Below are 21,118 nucleotides of genomic sequence, written 5' to 3'. Positions count from 1 at the left end.
AACTATTACACTACTTGGGTGAATTTTACATTGTTTTCCTTATAGTCATGTTTTCCTTATATTTCATCATAAAAAGTGTAAATTCAAAGTGAATTGCATTTTCCTTTGTTCTTCTGGAATTAACTACAGAACAGTCCACAGCTTCTGTGTATCCATATATAAAGGCCTCTTAATCTCAAAAAATACCAGAGTAGGACAGTAGGGGGGACTTTGTCTTGTTCAAACTGAGAAAGGTACTTAGGGCAATAAGGAGATGGAATGAATGAACAAGTAAACGTCAGCTCTGGTAGCTAAAATGGTGCAGTCATTAATTTTACATACCAAATTGGCACTAGTCTTGATGTCATAATGAAGTTATTTTGTAGATGTAACCAACATAATTAGTTATTGTAATTAAATGATGATGTTAGTGACCTTAAATTATGACTTGACAGGCTTCAGAGCAAATAAAGAACTCCTAGAGAAGAAGAAAGTGTGCCTCGAAACTGTGCCCATGATTCCAGGGTGTTCTACAGATTTGTGATCAAGTTTAGCTTAGTTTCCAGCCTGAAACCTGGCCCTACAGAATTCAGACTTGACAGTGCCCCAACCGCCTAAGATAATTCCTTAAAATAACATTGTGGTATGCGCATGCTCTTGGTTCTATTGCATTGACTCAATTTTTCTGGAGAATTCTGTCTGAGAAAAAAGGGCATGTACAACAATCCTGAGGGTTGGTCTAAAAGGACAGGAGTCTAGAAACCTTCAAGATGACAGCTGTGTCTCCCTCTTACAGAAACACTAAACAAGCATACCAACTTATTTTTATCTTGGTTTAGCATCTATCTTACTCTTTCTCTCTGCCTTCATCATCTCCCTTTGTAAAAAAAAGTTACTAGTTACTGAATATACTCTGAATATTTTCAATATATAAAAATAGCAGAACTCATTTCAGTATATTGAAAAAAAAATGCTTGTTGGCAGTGGTAGCTTTAAAGCCCTGTCAAGGCATAACTTCAGGCTCAACTCATGTTGCAGACAGTGTTATTTCCTCCTTGCTGTCCAATTCCTAAAGATCCATATATTCTAAGTGATTCTGAACTACATATCAGGAAGTAGGTACAGTGATACTGGCTGCTAACTCACTGTTCTTGAGAAGCTCATGGTATATTGAAGAAGCTGTCTCATGTGAATGGTGGCCTCTATACATTACCATAGACAGCCTAGAAGGTCACAGCCTCTGCATCCTTCTCCCTCTCCTTGGATGTGCCATATTTTTTAGGCTTTTAACCATATCAGCTGTAAGTTCTGATCCCTTGGCCTGCAATTCCTTTTGGGCAGGGCCTGGGTTTGTGTTGTTGGGAGCTTTGCTCACGGTTTTTCATGTCCTTGCATGTCCTAATAACTACTAGCAGGAAGGAACACTTTATCATCATTGTGAGAAAGGGTAGATGATTAAGTATCAACTTATATACATATAAACAAATATACACATGTTAAATATACTTTTTAAATATATTTATTTTCAGGAAATAGAAAAATATACTGAAGATAAGCTGTGGTGACTGGGAATTTCTAGGACGTACGTTCCTCAGGCAGAAAGTATCATTCTGAGTTCCCTTCCACATTTCTCTCCTCCTGTGTATTAACAACACCAATGTCTCCACTTAAACATGCCTTCATTCTGGCCACCTCACTCTCCTATGGTCTCATAATTGGTCTTCCCTTTTTTGAGGAATGTGGTCCTCCAGCTTCTTCTGTGCACAGCAGCCAGAGTGATTCTATAAGATGCAAATATGATGTCTTTTCTGTTCATGTCTTTTTTTCTTTTTAGCTACTTCCCAAGCCATAGAAAGAAATCTAAAAATTTCATAGTTGTCTGTAAATACCATGTATGTAGTCCCCGTTCTCACTGTTGTATCCCTGGGCATTCTGCTCAGCACTCTGTGTGTGCATCCATGTGAGAGAGGGGCAAGATCTTACTATGTAGCCTAACTAACCTCAAAACAGGGGTCCTTCTGACTCAGCCTCTGAAGTGATGAGAAGGCGTCTGTGGACCACCCTGCCTGACTCTGGCTTTCCTCACTGTTTTCTAAGTCCACAGGGCTTTTTACGTGCCATTATATCCTCCTGGAACATTCCTCAGATTGTTTTTAGGCTGGGTTCTTATCACTTTTTTTCTGCAGTGACCACCACTAGCTGTCATTCTGTCAGGTCCTTTATGTAACTTTATACACATTTTACTTTCTTTAAAAAAGATATATTTATTTTTATTTTACATGAATAAGTATTTTGCCTATGTGTCTGTGGTTTATGGCTGGTGCCCAAGGAGGCCAGAAGAGTGCATCAAATTCCCTGGAATGGGAGTTTCAGAGGATCGTGGACCATCGTGTGGGTGCTGGAAACCAAATCAGGATCCTCTGCAAGAGCATCGAGTATTGCCATCTGCTGAGTATCTCTCCTTCCCTTCTACACACAATTTTTAATGATTTCATAAGAATATAAGCTCAGATAGGCAGGAGCCAACTGCAACTCAACACTGTCTAGCTTCCTGGTTCTTCCAGAACTGAGCCTGAGGTGACCTACAGGGGGACTCAGCGTCCGCAAAAAGAAGAGCCCCAAACTCGAGCTTCCCACCTTCTCTTTGAACACTTTAGTTTCAGTGATCAAAACAAAAGTGCGTGTGAATCAACTTTGAAAATTCTTTTAAAAAGTCTGTTTTACCTTTATTTCATTGTACGGTTACATGCTCCCAGCCTATACTTTACACACACAATCCAAGGATTTTCATTGCATGGGGTGATGCCTGTTGGTTTGGTCTTTCTGACTCCCCTTTATTTTGGTTCGCGTTAGCCACTCTGACATTCCTTTGGGGCATATGGTTACAGTGGCTCTGATGGCATCATTTAGATGCCACAGGCATGTGTTGCCCAGACCTGAGTGTTTGGTGTTTTTTCTGTTTTACTCATAAAGACTGAATTCTGCATTCAAGGAGACTTAAGTTGAAAAAAAAAAAAAACAACCTCAAACCCAGGACTTACTTTGGTTGTCATTATTGGGATTGGCATAAAGTACTTATGGGCTGGGCTGGGATTACAGATCTTGACACTATAGACCTAGAGCTTTTGGAGTTACCATGAGAGAAAGATCCACTGAAAATAATGCCAATGTAAAGGAAACTGGAATTAAAGGATTAAGAGGGAGGTTTTCCACTTACAGTGTTTGCTCATTTGAAAAGAGCCTCACAGAAAACTAGAATCAGGCTAGTTACTAAGTTAGATCTCTGTCTCACTCATCAAAAGATTCCTAACTGTTTGGAAAGTAAGAAAATAGATAATAGAAAAGAGAGGAGAGGAAAAGAGGAGGAGCAGGAAGAGAAGGCAAAAACGAAGGAGTGAGGAAGAGGAGGAAAAAGAACAAAACTTTCCATTTAGTTAGACTCCTGAGAATTCTGGAGATGTGATACGTGTAAACATGTTTAGGGGAAAATAATGTGATTCAACCTAGATTTGGACGAAAGCATGAAGCCCATGAGCAAACATCATAGGCTTGTCAGTGGAAATAGCAGCATTCAAGCTGCCAAATCAAGACACCCAGTTTCACCAGACAGGGTCTGTGTTCTCCAGGCACCCTGAAGGGAGATGCCGCTGATGAGTGCTGAGCTCCAGGTTCCAAGGCCAGAAGGCATGCTCCTGACATAATCCTGGAGCTTCTTACCTTTGAAATACTCATCTTCACATGCATTTTGGAGAGCAACACAGTGCACAACTTACTGCACATGCAGAAAGTTGCCTGGAAATGTTTGGATGATTTAGCACAAAGAGCAGACATCAGGGAGAAGAGACCGATCTCAGAACCGATATCTAATTACAGAAAGCAAGTTCTCCGTCTTAACCTTTGGGGTTGCAACTGCACATTTGTTATGAATCTTTCATAGAGCCTCCCTGTGTTCTTCATTATTTACAATGCCTTTTAGTAGTCTCTGGTCACAGACCACCCCAGCATCCATTTCATTGGTTTCCATCCATTTTCACACAGTGGACTCTGTAGCCCGTACACACAACTAAAAAAGTTCCCGGTTAGTTTAAAGCTATCCCAGAGGTAGCTTACTCAAAGTCTTGTTGGGCTGTGAAATCTGTCTTTCAAAACCCGAAATCCCATCCCTAGCTTCAAATGGTGCCCGAGGGGTTCATGAATCTACAGTCTTTATCACCTTGGAGATTGAAACTCTCATAATGTCTGGATTCGGCATCTGCACTCCTATAAAAAAATGCTTCACTGCAGCTGGTGGAAGTGTAAATCAATATGGGGTCTGCACTTCTGAGGTATCAGTCCGGATATCCCTTGACCTAACTGTCCAGCTGAGGCCGTCAAAAATAACGTGTAATAATGAACAATGTCACTCCACACTCCAAGATGCTGAGGCAAATCCTAGAGCTTTCTAAACTGAAAAATCGGGGAGACTAGACACATATCAATCAAGTTTAACTTTTTACAAGCATCTCACAGGAAAGAGGAAGATCATCTATCCACCATAATAAGGGGAAATACAATAATTTCTACAAATTTGAATTTAACCACCACGTGTCGGTTTTTGAAATAGCACAGCTGACATTATTTCACTTCTGGAGATGATAAGCTGAGCAGATGACATTTGTTAAGGACACACTGCCTCTCTGAATCCCTGGCTGAGAAGATGGGGAGGAGGTCGAGTATTTGCAGGATCATTTTCAGTCTCATGAGATGGTGACACTGTTTGTGTTGGATGGTTTTATATCAATCTGACCCGAGCTAAAGTCATCTGAAAGGGGGAAATTTCAATTTAGAAAACACCTCCATAAAAATCAGGTTGTAGGCAAGCTTATAGGGCATTTTCTTAATTAGTGATTGATGATATATGTGCTCTTGGGTTCCATAACAAAGCAGGTTGAGCAAGGCAAAGAGAGCAAGTCAGTAGGCAGCCCCTGCCCCATGATCTCTGCATCAGCTCCTGCCTCCAGCTTCCTGCCCTGTTTGAGTTCTTGTACCTGTTTGATGATGAACAGTGCTGTTTAAGTCAAATAAATCCTTTCCTCCCCAAGTTGCTTTAGGTCATGATACTTCGTCACAGCAAGAGTAATCCTAACTAAGACATTGTGCAGTTCTTATTCCATCTACATATGAAAAAGCCAGTAAAGTCCTAATCACCTTTAATGGTTATTTTTCATAGTATATGGCATGATGATTTAGCATGTTTGATAAAAACATTAGAGAAAAAAAACAAAAAAACATTAGAGAATTCATTGCCTAGTATGCCTAGAAGCCCTGAGTTCAATCCCCAGCAAAACACACACACACACACACACACACACACACACACACACACACACACACACTAATAGGAACAGCAAGACAGCCTTGAGCAGAAGCTAAAGTAGGTTATTGTCTCTTTTTGTCATTTCATAATAAGATGGAAGAATTCATAAAGCATTATGACATGTCATTCAATAATTTGAATAAATTCTGAAAACTCTTAATGGGGAAAGTCTATCTAATATACATACATTCACTTGAGACATACTTATTTGGTTTCTACCCCATTATAGAGATTGAGGAAAGCATAGTAAACACAGCAGACAAAGGCCCTGTTGCCTGTTGTAAACTACAGTCTAATAAGAGACAAATGCTGAAGAGTCCCTACACAAACACATGCTATTAGAGCAGTCGCACAGTGAAGGTATGGGAGTCCACAGGAACAGTGACTAGAAGTAAGTTCAAGCAGAGAGCCATGGTTCCAGTTCAGGAATCTCCAAAGGGCAGTGTCCACGGGAAGAGCCTGAGTGATGGAACTGGAACTAATCCTTTCTACTCCACAGGATGCAATATTAGCTCACTGAATGGCATGTTCAAGCCTGTGACTTACATCCATTCTATTTCATGGTTTCAATTGGAACATGTAAGCTGAAATGAGCCTTTTCTTCCCAAGTTGCTTTTGGTCATGGTGTTTTATCACAGCAATAAAAACCCTGACGAAAATCGTATTCTATGGATCCATTTCAGAATATTTTGGTTGCTCTCAGGTCTAGGCTAGTATTTCCACTTCCTACAGACTTTCAAATATATTAATTACAGTTATTCTATAGTGCTTGCTTTCCAAGTCAACACTTGAGAGTCTTAAAGTCATATTGCTTTTGGTTGTGATATCATTTTCCTATTTCTGTTCAGGTAATTTAATATTTTACTGTGTACTAGATATTTGGAATGATGTATTATAGAGACTCTGGATTGTTTTATCATCTCTGAAGAATTTTGGGCTTCTTTTTTATGCATTATAATCACTAGCATATTACCTAGAATAGGTGGAAATTTGGCTTTATATATTGTTAGAGAGGGTCTATGTGGTGATTTGAAAGAAAATGGCCCCCAAAAGAAGTGGTATTATTAGGAAGTGTGGCCTTGTTGGAGTAGGTGTGGGATTGTTGGAGGAAGTGTGTCACTGTGGAGGTGGACTTTGAGGTCTCATATATGCTCAAGCCACACTCAGTGAGTCAGACTACTTCCTGTCATCTTTGGATCAAGATGTAAATACTCCCAGCTCCAGTACCGTATCTTCCTGTATTCCACCTTTATTCTCAACCATGATAATAATGGACTAAATGTCTGAACTGCATGTGAGCCACCCCATTGCATGTTTTCCATAAGAGTTTCAGTGGTCATGGTGTCTCTTCACAGCAAAAGAAACCATAACTAAAATGGTCTACTTCAGGTTTTTTGTCTTAGTCTTGTGATTTAAACTTTATTCCTAAATTATGATCATTTTGGAGATTTAATGAAAAGCTTAATATATTTACTACAAGAATGGGCTAGAAACAAACTCTAAGTTCAGGTACTGAATTCTACATTGTGGACTGCAATTGAAACTTTTTTTTTAATTTTTTAATTTTTTATTTATTTATTTTTTTGATTTTTCGAGACAGGGTTTCTCTGTAGCTTTTTGGTTCCTGTCCTGAAACTAGCTCTTGTAGACCAGGCTGGCCTCGAACTCACAGAGATCCGCCTGCCTCTACCTCCGGAGTAATGGGATTAAAAGGCGTGCAACACCACCAGCCGGGCAGTTGAAACTTTTTTGTTCTTTTGGCATTTAATTTGTAGTCTTGTAACTGTGTTTCTCTTTGAGGTTGCCTTAACCACCTTTTCTGTTACTGTGAAGAAATACCCCACAAGAGCAATTGCTTTGCCTCCCAATTTAAGAGTATTGTCCATCATGGTCAAGAAGTCTCTGAGACAGATGCTTGAGGAACCTGACCACATTTCATTCATAGTCAGGAACCAGAGAGCAATAAATGCTCTCTTTAGCTAGCTGCTTATTTTTCTATGCAATTCAGGATGTAAACCCAGAGAACGGTGCTGCACTCTTTAGGATGGGTCTTTTTTTTTTTTTTTATCTCAATTGACCTAATTGAGATAATCGCTCAAGGCTGCCCCAGGGGCTAACCCAAACTAAAGAATCCCTCTCAAGCGCACCTGGAGGCTTGTCTCCTAGGTGAGTTCACATCCTGTCTAGCCAACACTCTGTACTAACCATGAATTTGCCGTCTTGGTTTCTTGGGCTCATACCTGAACATTCAAAGGAAGTCAATACTCAAAGTACAAGTATCTCCTATTATTTACTTCCTTCTGAAATTTCAGATACCTCTGGAAGTATCAGCATCTATGCATTGACTCATTCAGTGAACAGAACTGTACTTTTCTGCTGAAGTGCTGCTGGGGAAAGCTATATACCTCACATACATATACCTGCGGTTCTCATAATACAATTTACTCTTCTTTTGAAGGCCGATTCTTTTCTTTCTTTTGCTTGTTTTCCATCACTTATATCTTTAAGCAGAATTTTAAAAATGCCAGTTTTTAATAACTTCTGTCTATTAGAGAGTTTGATACAAACTACTCTGCCTTCATTTAAAATACTTTATTTTTAATTTTGGCATTGCATTTGTTCTTTTTTCTGTGAGAGGTACTTATAAGTACCCCCTCCCCAGTCTAGTTGCTTTCATGGTTGAACTGAGCTTCTGGCTTAACCACTCTGTGGAGGACTTCAGTTCCAGCAAGGGTCAGAGTCTAAGTCTGTTCACTGTACTTCTCTGCTTTGTTTATCAAGCAGAGCTCACATTATTCTTTCATGTGTAATTTTACAAATAGCTTAGACTAAATCATAACAGGCTTGAGGCTGACCTCAGTCATAGGTATATATTACAGTGGAGTTATAGGTTAAGTGTATCCCCCAACTTTTCATGTGCTGGAAACTCCTTTCTCAGTGTGATAACATTAGGAGGTAGATCTTTAAGAGCTACAGCCTAATGCAAGGTGGCGATCTAATTGTAGGTGCTGTTCTCTGAAAGGGTTTTGAGAGCCCCAAATTTCTGTCTGGCTTTTTGCTTTGTGACATAATCACTTTGTCCTCCATGTAACTTACCATCAACCACAGTGGCAGAGGTATTATACTCTTTAGACTCCCAGCCTCTAAAACTGTGTGCTAAGCAAACTGCTTTTCTTTATATGATTGGTTTGCTTCAGCTATTTTGTTATAACCATGTTAAACTGATACATATGCTTTTTCATTTATATAATTTTCATTCTCATTTCTTTAATCCACTGTTCTCAAATCTGTGAATTGAGGAGATGGTTTGACCTTAATAACAACAAATACCACTTCACAAACATAATTTTTGGCTAATAAAACTCCTGGGTACACGGTCATTGATAAAAATAATAGAGATACTATCAGTAATATATAATGCATTACCTGGACTTTGTTCATCTCCAGTTTGTTCTTTTCATTGGCACTCTGGTCTTGTTTGCTTGCTCCCTTCTTCTGAGGGCCTTTTCCAAAGAAAATGTAATTTACAAAAGCATATTCCAGCAGAGCCAGGAACACAAACACAAAGCAGCCCATCAGGTAGATATCAATCGCCTTGACGTAAGGAATCTTTGGCAGAGTCTCCCTGAGGTGAGTGCTGATGGTTGTCATTGTCAGCACAGTGGTAATTCCTGTGGACAGGAAACCGAAGCTTAGCTGAAGGCACTTCTGTGACGTCTTGTTTTCCAAGACCAAGAAGACAAATGCCATCCCTAACGTGTTGTGACAGTGGAAGTCTGATGCTACGCCACTGGAATAGAGTGTACACATACCTAAAGACAAAATGCCAGGCTCTCTCTAGCTTCTGGTTCTAAGACACAGCACAGAATGCACAGATAATGGAATGTTAATGACATTTTAAAAACAAGCACAAAATATAAGAAAAGAAGCTGTGAAAATCAGAACAAATTCCACTGTCAAAAATAAGGTAGAAGGTGACAACCAACTTAGGAAGTTATTGTCTGACCTTAATGTGTACACTGAGTATACACATATACTCCCATAGTAGAAATTTAACACACACACACACACACGTGCACACACACAAGATTGAAATTATCCCCCTGTAACCCCACTGTCAGCTGTCTCTCATCTGTTATGTAGCTACAGCCTTCTTCAGCTATATCCTTCCTTTCCTTTTTCTCCATTTCTCAGTCATTTCCCTCTGGAATCTGCCCATGTGATTCTGATCCTCACAGTGTCCATTGGCAGACTCAAAGCTTAATTTAATTTGACTTAATCTCACGAGACTGCAACACATCTCTCTCACAATTTCATTTTACCCTTTCTGTTACTTGTCACTCATGTATGGGATTGCCTTAAATGTCTATATGTAAGGAATTTTGTGATTATGCATCAAGCATTCTTTATATAAAACATGATTTCGCTGTTTTGGTTTTTGAAATATTACCTCTGTTTCATTGGTTCGAAAGCCTGTGACAAATTCATTTCCTATTGCCAGGGAAAGGTTTATTAAAAATCAGCCTTTGGATTTGATTAAAAACTTACTGCCTACAGATGCAGCACAGGCTATGTTTCATCCGCTTTGCTGAATCTAAACAGTGATAATGGTATACAGCTTGTTTGACAGCATACTGAGTATATTGTGGTGATAATGGTAATGGTGGAATAATGATTGGAAGAAATAAGAAATACAAAAAAGAAGCTAGAGTTTGTGTAGACAGTTTGTAATGCCACTCCCAATACCAGAGCGCCACGTTTGTACAGTGTATCACAACAGCCCACTGAATATGATGGGGGAGCTAACTATATTGTTCTTAGTGGAAAAAGATGAACCCTGGAGCTGAGTATGGTGGTGGACAGTCTGTGCAACATGAGACCCTGTCTCAAAGAACCAAAAGCAACTGAGCAAATAAAACTCTCAGATTAGCTGTCTTCATGTCGGTTACCCAGCTAACAGGACAAAAGAACAAGATGTTCCACAAAAACATTTAAAATAAAGCAAGGGATTTGATGGTAATATCTGAAATAAGATGAGAGCCATTAAACAAAGACAGCATTGTAAAAAGGATGAGAAGTCAGTGGTGTGGTGGGAATAAAAGGGAGCAAAGTAAAGGAAGGGAAAAGGGGGCTTCTGTCATCCATCAAGGAATAACGCTAGATTATAGATTCTCTAATATGACTCAACGGGAGTACCATCGGAAGGTAAGGCACAACATTCTTCCGTTTCCATGCATTTACCTATAATTTTCATGATGTAATTTTTTTATAGCTCAATTACATTTCATTGTACATATAATCATATTTTCTTATCAATAACAATAAATACAAAGTCAGAAGGGAGATGTGTTGGAGGTTCCTGGGGGGGTTAGAAGAAAGTAGTAGTGTGATATGATCAAAATACATTGTATGCATGTATGAGTTTTTCAAAGAATAAATAAAAATATTATTTGAAAGAGAAAAATGGTTCAGATCAGTGATTAATTCAAATGTGTTGGATAAGAACTCCTTCATAAATTACCTTGTTTCTTTTGATTTCATCTAAAATAGTTCTAGTAATGTGATCGACAGAAACATTCTATTTACATAGTCACTGAATTTATGCTTTTAATCTTTGTTTTAAGTGTGCAAATAGTAAATAAATGTTTTTAAGATTATGTATGTTATAATATCTTGCTTTAATATTTTAAGGATCAAAAGGTCATTATATGCTAACATCTTTCATATATATTTGGCTTTGTAAAATTATGTGCTTTTGTGAGAATCTGTGCCTGTGAGTGCTAGGACCCAAGAAGGCCAGAGAAGGGAGGGTATCAGATCCCCTCGAGCTCGAGCTACCGGTGGTTGTGAGCCATCCAACATGGGTGCTGGGAGCTGAACTCATGTCCTTTGCAAGGATATAAACTCTTAACTACTGACATATCTTTTCAGTCCCTCTAATATCTTTAATTAAAATGTCATTTGCTTTGAGAATAGGCATGTACAGAAAACCTGAGTGCACAAACTTTTGACTGGATAGGGTTTTCTTTAACCCTAGTGTATGCACATGATTGCATTCTTATTAAACCTGTATGTTGAAGATGAATATATAATATGAAAAACTGTCCATTTTCTTTATACTTAAAATATCTTAAGGTTGATGTGAGGCTGCAAACACTTGGCTTTGAAAGTCTTAGGTACTAAGTAAATTGAAGAGGGCTGGAGATATGCCAATTAAAGAATATACTAGTCAATTAATTCAACTCAGTAATTGAGAGAAGAGATATTAGTTATCTTAGCAGAAGTGATATTTCTCCCCCTTCCCGTGTGTCTCTCTGAAACTGGAGTGGTATCTAAAATGTGTCTGAGTGTAGACCTGCACATGGCTGCAAGAGATCATCAGACATATTTTACATATCCTAACCCTCTCCCCCAAATTTATAATCTCAATATAGCTTTTCAATTTCAGCAATTACTAAACCATGGTAAGATTAATTCTGATTTTGTTTCATCAAACAGGAAACAATTTTTTATTCTGACTCAATCACAGATCATTAATATAGCCGATGAATTGCTTGTGCCTTATTGAATATAATGATCTATATTTTAAGGAAAGACTTGATTTCATGTGTTTTAATTTTGGTCAATCAAGGGGTACTCTTTTTTATATTTATTTATTTATTATGTATACAATATTCTGTCTGTGTATATGCCTGCAGGCCAGAAGAGGCCACCAGACCCCATTACAGATGGTTGTGAGCCACCATGTGGTTGCTGGGAATTGAACTCAGGACCTTTGGAAGAGCAGGCAATGCTCTTAACCTCTGAGCCATCTCTCCAGCCCCTCAAAGGGTACTCTTTCCTGACAATGGATGCAGCTTGCTAACCATCTAAAGGTTTAGCTTCCTCCATGTTTATTTTAAAACAATTAATTAAAACTCGGAGTCAAAAGCAGAGACTAAAGAGGAGGTTATCATGCATTTGGTGAAACCTACAGTATACTGAGGTTCTAACATGCAATCCACAAAACACTCATACAATGAGAACCATATTCAAAAATCTTTTATCAAATCTAAAAAGATATTGCACTTATTATAAACACTCATACTTTGTCCTGGATATTTTATTTTAAAACATCCTATTGCAGTCTACTTCTTTTACTTGCTATATGAAGCTTTTACTCTTGATCACTAGTATTGCATCTTTGTTTGAAGGTCTGATTTACTAACTGTGAAAAAGTGGGAAGGCATTACCTAGCGCGACTCTGGCTGCAGATGCATCATAGTTGATCCAAAATGACACCCAAGACAGAATTGTAATCAGTGTGGAAGGCATGTAGGTTTGCAAAATGAAGTAACCGATGTTTCTCTTTAGGCGGAAACTTAGTGATAGTCGTGGATATGCCCCTGGGTTTCAAAGAGAAAGGAAGAGAGGAAGGAAGAAGAGGGGAAGAAGGTAGCAGGGAGGGAGGGGGAAAGGAAGGAAGGAAGAAAAGAAAAGAAAGAAAGGTTATCATTGGATTAGAATCATCATCTCCTTTTCAGACATTCATGGATTAATAGGGAAGAAACATCTTCACCTGTTGTGAACTCCACCTTCTTGGACACCATCTTGTAGTCAACAATTGAAAACTGAGGAAGCTCGATTTTATTGACCCCGGTTACTGCTCCCTCTCCTCCATTCCAGTAAAACTCGATGTCATCAGTGGTATAGCCATCTGAAGTGAAGAAGCACAACCTAGTCACACAGAGCACAGCTGCTCTAGAGGTGCATTCTGAAGACAATATTCCAGCCAGAGGAAGATTCAAAACAAACTAGGGCAAAGACTATCATTTTGGATTTGAATGGTAGCTAGATCTTACATCAAGTGCAATTTCTGTTGGGTTGGGAGTGGCTACCCAGAGGAAAGAATCATTTAGCTTTAGTGAGCATAAACTCTCTGAACCTTTATAACCTGCTACAAATTTGTTTTTATTGTATCTATGGACAGGTGCTCTTTTATTCAAGTAAGGAGTGGTTGCATTCCAGGGCTCTGGAAATGGATTTGGATTATGTATTATCTAAGAACAAAAACAGAATTAAATGATAAACACAGTTATTAAAAGGAAGCCTAGAGGTTATGAGAATATAGTGAAAGATCAGATCTTGAATAAATGATCAAGGCATTTAAAAATAAACACACATTTCATTTAGAAAAGTAACTAGGATTATATCTATCTATCTATCTATCTATCTATCTATCTATCTATCTATCTATCTATCATCTATCTATCTATCTACACTCAGAGAAACCAAAGACAGTTGAAAGTGTGCCCTGGCCTTGGCATGGAAGGTGCTGTGTTCATGGTCTGCTCATGTCTTTCTGTTCTGTCCCCATTTGTCAGTGGCAGTGCTGAGTCATGATGGTGTACAAGAGTAAATTGTATAACATGAATAATGCATGGATATGTTTTAAAAAGTCTAAAAAAATTTGGCTCATTTAAAATCCATTTTTTACCAGTTAAACACACAGTTGATTTTTCAATTTTTTTTAATATTCACCTCAAATAAAGAAGCATCATTTTTAAATGAGAGTTGCTGACACATGTTTCAATGATAACCCTCTTTGTAGTATGCATTATGCTGGCCTAGTTTGATTAAAGCAGTAATATCTTTCCAAGATTTTTTTTAAGTTTAAAATTTGGAAGCTGAATATAAGTGTCGAAGAAGTGCATCAATCTACCACTTGCAGAATGACATAAATTTTAGTCATTCTTCTGGTCCCCCTTTTAGGGTATGTGTGTCTTAAGAAAAAAGTCTCAATTTTACTTCTTAAAATAATTAAAATTACTCTTCAAAAAATTTTAAAAATTCTTATTCTTGAATTTATTGAATAATAGCTGTTTTATACCTGGTATCCTGTAAAATAACCATTTATTGCAACAAATTACAGTATATTTAATTTCTTATTAAACCATGACCATTTAGATTAAAAAAACTTACTCTTTCTTCAAAGTATAATATCCATATGAAATAATCCATCTACAATGACCCAAATATAAACATGAAAATAGAAGACATTTACTGTTATATATAAACATTGTTTTTAACAGACTGCACGGTCCTCTTTACCTATAAGGCTTAACACAGTCTACCAGGGACTAATTGATGCTTTGGGGATTTATGTCAAACTTGGGTATGAAAGTGTGACACTGATGTTTAACATTGTTTTGAGTATCTGTTAAGAATCCACGAAAAGATACATAAGGAGATAGATAGTTGGGCAATGGATTGAGGATAGGTCAGTAGATGGATGGATGGAGACATAGATAGATGTGTGATGATGGGTAGATAGAAAGATGAGTTACGGGTGATAAATGAGTTATGGAGAGATAAATACGTGATGGATGGATTGATAAGTAAATTGGTGGGTGATGGATGAACGGATTTTAGACAGGTGATTGAAAGTTTGATGGTGGATAGATGGAGACATAGCTATGTGATGGGTAGATGAGTGATACATGGATAGCTGAATAGATGGATAGCTGATGGATGGATAGACAGACATACAGACAGTTATGTAGACAAATGGATAGAGAAGCACATAGATGTATAGTCTCCATATCCAGGAATTAGAAGCTTCTAACTTGCTCTGCTTTCTAAATTAACAAGGTGATAGATTTCAACCGCCAGCTGCTGCTTTGTTGTCAAAATCTAGGGGAAAAATGTAAGCAGCACTTCAAGTTGTGATAGTCACAGGCAGTTTGTAGTTTGAATTAAGAGAGAAGAAGGGAGTGTTTGAGGTGAGCCAAACTGGCAGCCCTGTTAGATCCTACTTCTGGGCAGCAGCATTACATTAAATAAAACTTGAATGTGACAACCAGCCAAAGCAGATTTTAATATTCACATTCATTTTCTTTTATGTAAAATTTCCCTCCCCACAGCCTAGGTGGCCCAGTTAACTGTCTTCTGAAAATATTAAATGGAAAATTCCAAGCATATACATATCATGAGTTTGAACCATACATCATTCTTAGCTGTGCTATGAAATCCCATGCTCTCGTGCTCTAGTTCATCCGCGATGCAAGAGACCTCTGTCCAGCACATTCTTGTTGAGCTGTTTATAATTTCCACCTATCTGCCATGCAGTAATCATATCAGTTATCCAACCAACTGTCTCAGTACCACAGTGCTCACACTCCATCAACCCTTCTTGATAGCGATAAGTTTTGAATCCCCAGTTATTAGATATCAGTGCCGCTGATGTAATAAGTCAACCAGATTATATGAACAAATCCAGGTTTAATGAACATAACAAAACTCTCCTGGGTGACCTAGGAGGGTGGGAGAAGAATCACATGGTAAATATGACAGCCATGTCTTAATTAGCCTATTGGCACGGCATTGAGCAACCCCGGGAAGGAACTAACTCTTGATGGACTTTCTGAGGGGAGGGGTCACTGTTTGGTGGACTTTCTGAGGGGCAGGGTCTGGGGAGAGAGAGAGGGGTGGAGCTTCCACTCTGGGATGATTATGGTGTGCCAGGGGCAGGTGGAGCGTCCACCAGAACACATAGTACGACTATATTCACGTAACCCCTGATTAAAGTTTGTTATAGTTGTCATTATGTATGTTCCACTTATAATTGTTTCTGTTTTACCGTGGTTATTATTTATTCTTTCTTTTGTCTAATTTATGTCCTAGATATGTATGTTAAGGAAAGCATAGTCTATGTGGGGTTGGCATATGCAGTGCTTTGGATATCTATCTGCTGGACGTCTAGACACGTACCTCCCTGTGGCTGAGTAGGGACTAGAGAATCCAATAACTTAGGCAGTCAGTGGTCTGGGTTTTTATTTCCAAGCTCACTTCACTTTGTTTAACTAAAACTCATTACTCACAGTGCTCTAGGCACCGAGATAATTACAGATGATTTGGGAGAAACAGAGAATGCTCACTCCCATTTATATAGATGTTGGAGTCCTCATGGGAGCAATAATGGCAGCTGGATCCAAGCGAAGAATAGAGGCCTAGAAGCACACTATTATTCAAAGGTTACACGAGAACATTTTGCCACAGAGAAGGAACATCAATTTACTCACACCTAAACAATCTATTTACCAAAGGTTTTCCTTTATGAACCGGTGACTTCACACAGCGGTTCAGTCTGAGAACTCCGATACGAAGGATGTTGTTTCCTAGCAACAACCGCAGAGAAGCACTCAGAATTTCCTCTCGGGCCCCTGGGGACTTCTTAGTGATGCAGAAAGTACAGAGAAAATTAAGCTGATGTCAACAGATAAAGATTCACAGAGCTAGTGCAGTGTAGAAGTGTCTGAATATTAGTATCCTTTCTGCTTGAAATAATATATTTTGGATGAATTTTTCTACTCTGCTAACTGTAAAAGGGACTCTCCCCTGTGCTTAGGAGAGACACATGAGTGGTCAGATGTTGCTCTTAGATGCATCGAGATGATGTAGAGGCTTAAACTTCCATCCAGGAGCAGACATATGTAAATGTATTTCTTTTTGCAGAAAGGTTTTTGCAACATCGCAAGTTTCATGATCTTGATGGACTTAGCTCAATCCTTACAATACATTCTAGCTTAAGGCTAGGTGACGATATAGATTGTAACGCTGTGAATATGTCCAGCAAGGTTCATGTGTTGGAAACTTGGTTTATCAAGGAAGCAGTCTTGGGAAGTAGGACTTTTGGAGCTATTTTAACTCAAGAACAAGCAGAAATACTGTTAGCTGTCTACCCCTCTTTGGACACAAGGGTAGAATCTAACATTGCCCCCATTAAATTTTATCTAATTTCTACTTCACTCACTATTTTTGTCCACTAAGATTTTCTTTTTTTCTTTGTTTATTTGGGTCTTTTTAGTTTTATACGATCTCTAAATTTAGAAAATATGTCCCTTATCATAATTTTAGTTGATTGAGATGAGTGTGGAATGGCAGAGACCAGGAGTGTGTCCTTTAACATGCTCTTAGTGATATCCCTCTAGGCAGACAAAGACATTTTAAGCAGCACTTTATGCAGTGGTACCATCATTTATCCACTGAATTCTTATCTGATTGTTTTAGCCCCAAATATGTTTTTCTGTTTCTCACATTTTCTAGGTTCCCTTGCTCTGAATCCTCATCAAATGAGATGAAATGTTTTGACTCCTGCGGAGGGATATGTAGCTGCCTTGTTAGTATTGTAGAGTATCTGTCACACTGTAGAGGTGTGCCTCTGCCAAGGCGCCTTCTGATTGGTCTAATAAGGAGCTGACTAGCCAATAGTTAGGCAGGAGAAACAGGTGGAATTTCCAGGGAGAGAGAGAGAGAGAAGAAGAAGGGGAGGATGAATTTAAGTGTGGGTAAGATGTCACTAGGAGGCACAGAACAAGCGTGTGTGATATGTCACGAGGAGGCACACAACAAGCAGGACATGCAGGAGGAGAGGTCACAGTACGAGCCCAGTGGTAGAATGTAGATTAATAAAAATATGGGTTAATTTAAGTTATAAGAGCCAGTGAGACAAGCCTAAGGTAATGGCCAAACTTTCATAATTAATGTCTCTGTGTCATTGTTTGAGAGCTGACTGGTGGGACAGAGAAAGATTCGTTACACACTAAATTACTGATTCTGTCAACATCTTGAATCGTGCTCAGACTGAATTGATCTCATCAGCCTACATGTCAGCAGAATTTAGATTTCTTACCCTCGGAAAGAATTGAGTGATGTCTTTCTCACTGTCAGCACCAATTGCCATGTGGTATGTGAACATCAGGTTTATGATTAAAAAAAAAAATCTCTTCCCGTCTTAATAAATGCCAGCGAAGCTACTTTGCATTCCGTCATGCAGATGAATATGCTTCCTGGAAATTTTTGACAAAAGATCAGAATCAAGGTTGCTCTAGTGATGAATAAAAAAATAGTCACAAGGAAATGCTAATCCTATTAATAAATGAGCATCTCGCTGTTTGTTTCCAGAGACATGTTTTCAAAACAAATAGCCCCTCCTGGCTACATTATGTTACGTTATAGTTGTGTCAACAGTTAAAGGACAGAATAGTTTGTCTTGGGAAAAAAAAATCACATTTTTTCCTCCTAGTTTTTTTGGCATGGTAAGACATTGATTCCTTTGTTCTTTGTTTCTGATACCAAACTTCTAAATTATTTGGAATTTCCTGGGTGGCCAGAGCATCTTTTGTTCTAATGAGATGACTCTCACAAGATAATCAGTAGCTTCAGAATTGAGGTAGGTTGCCAAAAGACCAAACCTCATTTAGAAGTCTGAAATTTTTAATTCTGTTCCCTGTTACAAGGAGAGGGTCCCTTTTTTGTCCCGGCTGCCCGGCTAGCTTACACCTGAAATAACTACCCAGAAACTGTATTCATTAAAACACTGCTTGGTCCATTAGCTCTAATTTCTTATTGGCTAATTTATACATCTTAATTTAACCCATTTCTATTAATCCGTGTATAGCCACGTGACTGTGGCTTACCGACAAGATTCTAACCAGCGTCCGTCTCAGGCAGAAGATCTACAGTGTCTCCCACTCTGCCCTTCTTCCCAGCACTCAGTTCTGTCTTCTCGGCCTACCTAAGTTCTGTCCTATCAGGCCCAAAGCAGTTTTTTTTATTCATTTAACCAATGAAAGCAACACATGAACAGAAGAACCTCCTACACCAGTTCCTAACCAAAGGGGGGGGGGTCTCGTGTTCAGGTTAGCCATCCATGCTCCTTTCCTGAAAATCCTATATGATAGTGCTAAGAGCCTGTTGGCTGTAAACACATCACGGTGCTAGAAGGCAAGAGAGGGCCCAGAGCTGTGCATCACCAGCCACACCCTGCCATACCTTACTGTATGCCCAGCTTCCATCTGACTATTGAGGAACGAACCCTTTACAGTTACCGTCTAATGGAGACAGAGTTCTTTTCCTGGCTCCCCTGAATCATCTTCCTTTGTTCATGGGGACCCCAAGGCTGTGTCAGGTTAGACCTGGTGTAGGCAGCCTGGATCCACTCCTGTGACTGACTGGCATCTTTTGGAACTGAGCTCTTAAAACAATGGAGTCTGGCCATCTCTGAGGCATAGGTGTCTGACTGAATTGAGTTGCCAAGCATCTGCTTGGTGTTCAGAGAGTAGGGGAATTGGTTGGCTTGCAGAAAGTCTGTAAATTTTTAGAAAAATGAACAAGAAGAGTTCACAACTTTCTGCTTGTTATTAACAGTCACAGAGTGGATTTCTCTTACAACCCCTTGGTCATCGTTTCTTTTATAGTCTTGAAAACCCATTGATGTTCTCTAAACATTTAATGATTATTTCAACTTCTTCCACCATTTTCTTTAAAAATATCACTTGTGGTATTTTTAAATAAAAATTTAAAATATTTTAAATGGTGACTTCTAAATCTTGTTCTTAATTTCTGCCAAGTTCTTGGTACAATCAACCCAACAGGATAACTTTTTACAGGATTCTAGCTAAATAAAGCAATGTACTTGCTGCAAAATTCCTGAGAAATTTGTTTGGAATTTAGACAGCTTTATGTTTAATATTTCTGTCATGAAAGGGAAGAGGCTTGTTCTGAGATGAGGTCAGGCAGTTACTGTGATTGGATGACAGCAATTTCTGATCTTGTTAAAAATCCCTCTGCATTGGGGAATAGGTGTTTGTTAAAAAGATCTTCATGGAATGTTAAATGGTCCTTTTTTGACATATGAAAGAGAATTAAACCTTTAAGTAGAGAATTTAAGTAAGTATGGCAATACAGAAATGCTATTTACGATTGTTTTAAAACATGATTTAAACATGGGTGTTCTTTAAGAATGCCTGCTCTATCTGGGATTGCTAAATTGTCATTCTTTTATTGCCAAGTTTAGAGAAAGGAGTCACCCTCAATTTTGAGATACACTTAATATTCCCAATTTAATTGTATTTTCTAAAGCATAAATATCCTGGGGGTGGAAATGAGATCATGAATGAGTAAAGCAAAGGCCAAGGCTTCTGCTCAGTAAATCACAGTGTTCTGTTCGCAGTTTCATGCAGTGGTAACTTTGGCCTGAAGCCATGGATTAATTTTGGATAAAAACTTGGATTATTGAATTTGCTTTGTTATTGCCACCTGATATCCCAAGTGTGGGAAACCACTCATAACTTATTGATATTTAAAGTGTCAACATACTTTAGTATTATTGTTTGTGAGCCCATCCTTGGGGCTATTGTGTTTTGTTTTATTTTGATTCTTCTTTCATTTTAAAGATGTATACGTAAGGTAATTTCCCACTAAGAAACTCTGGTGATACAAAAGCTTTTTGTAAAGACACATTAAATAGGAAAGTATCCACAACTAATCTAAATTAGTTATGGTAAAAAGTCTGTAGTGTGCTGTTAGGAGAAAAGACAGAGAAATTGTGTGTGTGCGTGCATGCCAGGCTTGGAGTCCTCTCTATGAGTTTTTAGCCAGACTTATTTTCCTTTTGCTATGATAAAATACCTTGGCAAAAGCAACATAATGAAGAAAGGATCTATTTTTATCTTGCAGATAGACCACAATGGAGAGGAAGGTGTGGCAGCAGGGGCACCAGGCTGGCCAGTCACATTGCATTGGCGGTTCAAAAGCAGAGGCAGGACAGGAAGTGGGTGGAACCGGGCTATAAAATCAAAGCCCAGCCCTAAGGTGGCTCCTTTAACTAAGAATTGTGCTTCCATGCTCCCCTATCCAGCCTTCCTTTATCCCAATCATCCTGTTTCCCTAGAGTGGCTCCCAGGAGCCCAAGGCGATGTCCCCAGTTAGTTCCTTGGGCAGCTGAGGATAGGGAACCTGAAA

General features: G+C 38.7%; 1 protein-coding gene across 1 annotated transcript in view; it reads right to left on the bottom strand.

Moving 5' to 3' along the window:
- Window positions 1-21,118, bottom strand: part of Gabrb1 (gamma-aminobutyric acid type A receptor beta1 subunit) — a 391,388-nt gene that overhangs the window by 19,396 nt on the left and 350,874 nt on the right. Inside the window, exons 6-8 of the mRNA XM_005359318.2 lie at window positions 12,894-13,031; window positions 12,568-12,720; window positions 8,762-9,006 (exon numbers count right to left, since the gene is read on the bottom strand). Of these exons, the coding sequence (XP_005359375.1) occupies window positions 8,762-9,006; window positions 12,568-12,720; window positions 12,894-13,031 (536 nt within the window). The remainder of the gene's footprint in view (window positions 1-8,761; window positions 9,007-12,567; window positions 12,721-12,893; window positions 13,032-21,118) is intronic.

This window comes from Microtus ochrogaster, linkage group LG1 (assembly GCF_000317375.1).
Source record: "Microtus ochrogaster isolate Prairie Vole_2 linkage group LG1, MicOch1.0, whole genome shotgun sequence".
NCBI classification, from domain to species: domain Eukaryota; kingdom Metazoa; phylum Chordata; class Mammalia; order Rodentia; family Cricetidae; genus Microtus; species Microtus ochrogaster.
The sequence above is the reverse complement of the archived record's forward strand: the minus strand, read 5'-3'. Positions and strand labels throughout refer to the sequence as shown.